Source organism: Pongo abelii, chromosome 10 (assembly GCF_028885655.2).
Source record: "Pongo abelii isolate AG06213 chromosome 10, NHGRI_mPonAbe1-v2.0_pri, whole genome shotgun sequence".
Classification (NCBI taxonomy): Eukaryota; Metazoa; Chordata; class Mammalia; order Primates; family Hominidae; genus Pongo; species Pongo abelii.
The window spans coordinates 27,831,501-27,837,500 of NC_071995.2; the positions used below are offsets into that span (position 1 = coordinate 27,831,501).

The 6,000-nt window shown below is 41.0% G+C and overlaps 1 protein-coding gene across 5 annotated transcripts in view; it reads right to left on the reverse strand.

The window, feature by feature from the left end:
* Positions 1-6,000, reverse strand: part of ITPR2 (inositol 1,4,5-trisphosphate receptor type 2) — a 519,932-nt gene that overhangs the window by 224,088 nt on the left and 289,844 nt on the right. For all 5 annotated transcript variants that reach the window (XM_024256738.3, XM_054527007.2, XM_054527008.2 and 2 more), the window contains one exon: positions 4,383-4,573. In XM_024256738.3, the coding sequence (XP_024112506.2) occupies positions 4,383-4,573 (191 nt within the window). The remainder of the gene's footprint in view (positions 1-4,382; positions 4,574-6,000) is intronic.

Consider the following 6,000-nt stretch of genomic DNA (forward strand, 5'->3'; position numbering starts at 1 on the left):
TTTCATTCATTTCATCTTCCATCACTGATACCCTTTCTTCCATTTGATCGCATCGGCTCCTGAGGCTTCTGCATTCTTCATGTAGTTCTCGAGCCTTGGTTTTCAGCTCCATCAGCTCCTTTAAGCACTTCTCTGCACTGGTTATTCTAGTTATACATTCTTCTAAATTTTTTTCAAAGTTTTCAACTTCTTTGCCTTTGGTTTGAATATCCTCCTGTAGCTCGGAGTAATTCGATCGTCTGAAGCCTTCTTCTCTCAGCTGGTCAAAGTCATTCTCCGTCCAGCTCTGAGCCGTTGCTGGTGAGGAACTGCGTTCCTTTGGAAGAGGAGAGGCGCTCTGCTTTTTAGAGTTTCCAGTTTTTCTGCTCTGTTTTTTCCCCATCTTTGTGGTTTTATCTACTTTTGGTCTTTGATGTTGGTGATGTACAGATGGGTTTTTGGTGTGGATGTCCTTTCTGTTTGTTAGTTTTCCTTCTAACAGACAGGACCCTCAGCTGCAGGTCTGTTGGAGTACCGGGCGGCTGTGTGAGGTGTCAGTCTGCTCCTGCTGGGGGGTGCCTCCCAGTTAGGCTGCTCGGGGGTCAGGGGTCAGGGACCCACTTGAGGAGGCAGTCTGCCCGTTCTCAGATCTCCAGCTGCGTGCTGGGAGAACCACTGCTCTCTTCAAAGCTGTCAGACAGGGACATTTAAGTCTGCAGAGGTTACTGCTGTCTTTTTGTTTGTCTGTGCCCTGCCCCCAGAGGTGGAGCCTACAGACGCAGGCAGGACTCCTTGAGCTGTGGTGGGCTCCACCCAGTTCGAGCTTTCCAGCTGCTTTGTTTACCTAAGCGAGCCTGGGCAATGGCGGGCGCCCCTCCCCCAGCCTCGCTGCCGCCTTGCAGTTTGGTCTCAGACTGCTGTGCAATCAGCCAGACTCCGTGGGCGTAGGACCCTCTGAGCCAGGTGCGGGATACAATCTCCTGGTGCGCAGTGTTTTAAGCCCGTCGGAAAAGCACAGTATTCGGGTGGGAGTGACCCGATTTTCTAGGTGCCGTCTGTCACCCCTTTCTTTGACTAGAAAAGGGAACTCCCTGACCCCTTGCGCTTCCTGGTGAGGCAACGCCTTGCCCTTCTTCGGCTTGCGCACGGTGCGCGCACCCACTGACCTGCGCCCACTGTCTGGCACTCCCTAGTGAGATGAACCCCGTACCTCAGATGGAAATGCAGAAATCACCCGTCTTCTGCGTCGCTCACGCTGGGAGCTGTAGACTGGAGCTTTTCCTATTTGGCCATCTTGGCTCCTCCCCCCTTCATCAACTCTTGATAGCTCCTGCTCCTTTTCTCTTTGCTATCTACATTTTCTTCTGAGAAATCTCATCCAATTCTATGGTTTCAATATCATCTATATGTTGGAACTCCCACATTTATATTTCCAGCATGGACATCTTTCTAAACCACTTCAGACTCATTTATCCAATAACCTAGTTGACACACTCACTTAAGTATCTAAATAGGCATCTTAACTTTAAAATTCCCCAAACAGAACTCCTAATTTCAACTCAGCCTCAACTTCTTTCTCTCCCATTACTTCCTATCTTAGTAAATAACACAATCATATCATATCAAAACCAGAGTCATCCTTGATTTTTCTTTCCATTATCCTACAACACATCGATTCATCCACCAAGTTCTATTAGTTCTACAACTAAATACATACAAAATTAATACACTTCTCTGCATTACTATTGTTACCTCCTTAAGCCAAGCTACCATCACCTTTTGCCTGAATTAATGCAAAGCTACCTAACTAGATTCACTGCTTCCATGTCTGGATCTTATAATACACTCAGAATTCACAGTGATCTTTTAAAAAGTAAACCAGGTCAGCCTCTCCTCTGCTGAAAATCTTCAATGACTTGTCATCACACATAGAATACAATTAAAATGCCTTAATATGTGCCTTAATCTGTTCAGGCTGCTATAACAAAATACCTTAAACTGAGTAGCTTATAAACAACAGAAATTATTTCTCATAGTTCTGGAGGCTGCGAAGTCCAAGATCAGGCACCAGCAGATTTGTTGTCTGGTGAGGATGCACTTCCTGGTTCATAGAGGTGCTTCTCTTGCTGTGTCCTCACATGGTAGAAGGGCTGAATGAGCTTGCATGGGCCTCTTTTATAGGGATGCTAATCTCAACTCCCAGAAGACATCACCTCCTAATACTACCCCCTTGGGGGTTAGAATTTCAGCATATGAATTTGGGGTGGGGGAGGACACAAACACTCAGGGCACAGCCATAGCACCATATAAGTCTCTAGATGATTTGGCCCCTTATCTCATAATATTTCCTTCCTTTACTCATTAAACTCCTGCCCCAGTGGGCTTTTCTTGGATCTTCAAATCCATCAACCTCCTGCCTAAGCACCTTTGCATTTCCTATTTCCTTCCCATAAAACTATCTGAACCTAAATCTTGGAATAGATTATTCATCTTCATCATTCAGATCTCAACACAACTCTTACTCTGGCAGAGAGGAACTTCACAATTACAGGGTCACTCTCCCAGTAATTCTCCACCATGCTTATGGCTCCAAAATTTTATACATTGCAGTTTTAATTATCCAACAATTTATCATTTATTTAATGAGTTAGAATGCATGTCCCAGAAAAGCATAGACCCCATGGCTCTCTCTTTAGCACTTCACACAGTGGCTAGTATAGAATTTTCACTAAATAAATACATACCTAACGGATATCAATCTATTAAAAGAAGTTTACTAAAAGAAGTTTAAGGCACACCCTCTCTGTGCTGGTTGACACTACTATACACCTCTCCTCTGAAATGTTCCACTCCCTTTGCTCTCCTGACTCTCCTCCTTTCTGACCCGCTTTTTTTTCTTTCACTCTTTATGTGGCCATTCTGCTACTCTTAGCCTCTCATAGGGTGTTCCTTTTTTTTCTCCTATCACTGTATTTTCTCTTTTAGCAATACCAACCACTATCCTTGCTCCAACTATTATCTTCAAATATAGACTTAACTTCCAATATACTCAGTAGCCTGCTACCCTAGTTCACTGTATTTTCCATTGCCCTCCTATTGCGTTTTCTTCTCCTCTGCTCTTACAATAAACAGTCTTAATAATACTACCTAGTCTCTAATCATCAGGGCTTCTTAAACTCCTCTCATGCCCCATCTCTACTTCCACCTAAGAGCCCCACATCTGCTGACCCTGCCTTCATTATCATCTGCAACACCTATTTCTTCATTTCATCCATATCACCACCTGGCTTAGACCTTAAGTAATTCTCACTAGTCCCTCTTCCTCTAGTCTCTTTTAGATAACCCTATCCTACAAATCAAGAACCACTTATAATGGCATTTTCCCCCAAATTTTTAATGCCTCATACCCTCTGAATCTAACTTGTCCTTCTAATCCCATATAACACTCATCTACATGTGACCTCTCATAATATTTATTTCAGTTAATGTCTTGGCCATTTTGTAGAAAAAAAACTTCTTCAAACTATATCCCAATTCAACTCCATGCAATATTCTACTAATTATGTGAATGGTGAATGGGAAGATGTCTGTTATGGGCAGAATTATAACTCCCCCAAATTTCATATGTTGAAGGCCTAACTCACAGCACCTCAGAATGTGACTGTATTTAGAGCTAGGGCTTTCAAAAGTGTAATTAAGATAAAATGAGTTCATATGAGCAGGCCCTAATCCAACATAACTGGTATCCTTACAAGAAGAAGGGATTAGGACACAGACATGTGCAAACACAGAGGAAAGAGCCTATGAGGACACAGCAGGAAGTCAGCCATGTGTAAGCCCAGGAGAGAAGCCTCAGGAGAAAGCATACCTGCTGATACCTTGATCTTGGACTTCTAGCCTCCAAAACTATGAGAAAATAAATTTCTGTTGTTCAAGCCACCAAGTCTGTGACATTCTGCAACAGCAGCCCTGGCAAACTAACACAATTTCCAGGCCAAAATCAAGGGTGAGATACTATACAAGTAATTTGGGAGCAAGGGGCTTGCATCATTCTGACCAAAGGATTAGAAGGGAATACTCAAACATAAGTTGAAGCAAGATCATGAATATTTAGTTGATTTACCAGTGTTATCATTGGTATTATGATCATTATTTTGATATTAAGACCCACTATTCACTACTATACTATCAAAACACAGTTATTAATAAACACTCATTAAAAAATAACTTACAACATATGGAAGCTATATGTTTAAAAAGAGCAGTGGTAGTAGAGAGTTGTAAAGCAAGGCCTGGTCCCCAAATAGAACGTGATATTTTTAACCACATTTTATTTATGTGACTACATATTTTTAAAAAATATAATTTAGAAAATATTAATGCTATTTCATGCTCTCATGTACCTGTAACTTTTCAATAATATTTCTGTAATCCCAAGCAGGCCCTCCAAGAGCTTCCTTAAAGCGTGGCCCAGAGCGAGCTGACAGTCTCCAACCCATTGCTGCTCTCTGCACCATATTTGAATGGCTCTTCATGAAAAGAGTATTAACTTGGCTGTCCAAATCCACTGGAATGGCAATTCCACGATTTTTTGCTGAAAAAGAAACATTTAAAATATTTCCCTCTTAATTTGACTAAAGTTTCTTATACATTATCCATACAATCTTATAAACATAAAAGCAAAAATATTAAATCTTTAAACTCTGCCATTAACTTGTTTTATATAACTGTAAAAGCTTCTAACCTGAATGTATTTCAATTCTTAAGACCAATTAGTAAAGTCGGTTCATGAAACATTCAAGAACTTATTTGATTTCTTAATGATTCATGCTTGAAATGTACTTTATACAGCATCAATACAGAAAAACACTGCATAACAACCAGCATATTTGTACCTTCCCAGATGCCAACATAAATAAGAAAGCAGACATAAAACACATGATATAATTCTTCCACTCCATTCATTAATTTAAGTAGTGTTTGTGTGCACACAAAATTGTACGTGATGAAACATCTGAGAATAGAAATAAAAAGTTGAAGAGTGTAAAAAATCTGCATTGGAAGAGGGCACTCTTCCCAAGATCTGCTCTCTTCCCAAGATCTGCTGAAATTTATATTTTAACAGGTTTACATCACAGCAATACTGAAAATTGAGAATGCTTGTCACAAAGAAAGCAGTAATATTGAAGCATTTTTGCAAGGCAAAATGAAGATGAGATTAGTCCATCAGAGAAAGAAGAGAAGAAACTGCCCCACAAGAGATTAGAGTTAGAAAAGGTCTTCCCAGGTGTGCAGTCAACCAAAACAAAGTGCGGGAGGGATATGGGGCAACTCATTAAAGAGCTGAATAATGAGAACACTTGGACACAGGAAGGGGAACATCATACACCAGGGCCTGTTGAGGGGTCGGAGCAGGGGGGAGGGATAGCATTAGGAGATATACCTAATGTAAATGAGAAGTTAATGGGTGCAGCACACCAACATGGCACATGTATACATATGTAACAAACCTGCATGTTGTGCACATGTACCCTAAAACTTAAAGTATAATAATAAAAAAAAGAAATAACACAAAAAATGAAGAAAAACTTGTATAGCAAAAAAAAAAGACAAAGGTAAGATACAAAGGATATATTTTTCTATATTTTATCCAAATTAAATCAATGACAATGGATTAAAAAAAAAAAAAGAATAACAGCTGAAGAGCTGGGAAGCTAAGGCCCTCCTCCCTCTGATTAGCACAGACATAGCAGTTGGCAGAAGCAGTTTTTACCTGGAGGACAAAGTCAGAGAAATGAAGAAATGTTCTCTCAAGAAAGTAGAATACCTGACTAGACAGAATGCCAAATGCAGGTGTTAGAACTTGATAGAGAAGCAAAATGGAGCTTGAAGTAATGCCAGAGACCATCAAGTAAGAGGTGAAACGTGGGCTGGGCGTGTTGGCTCATGCCTGTAATCTCAGCACTTTCGGAGGTCGAGGTAGGCAGATCACGAGGTCAGGAGATCGAGACCATCCTGGCC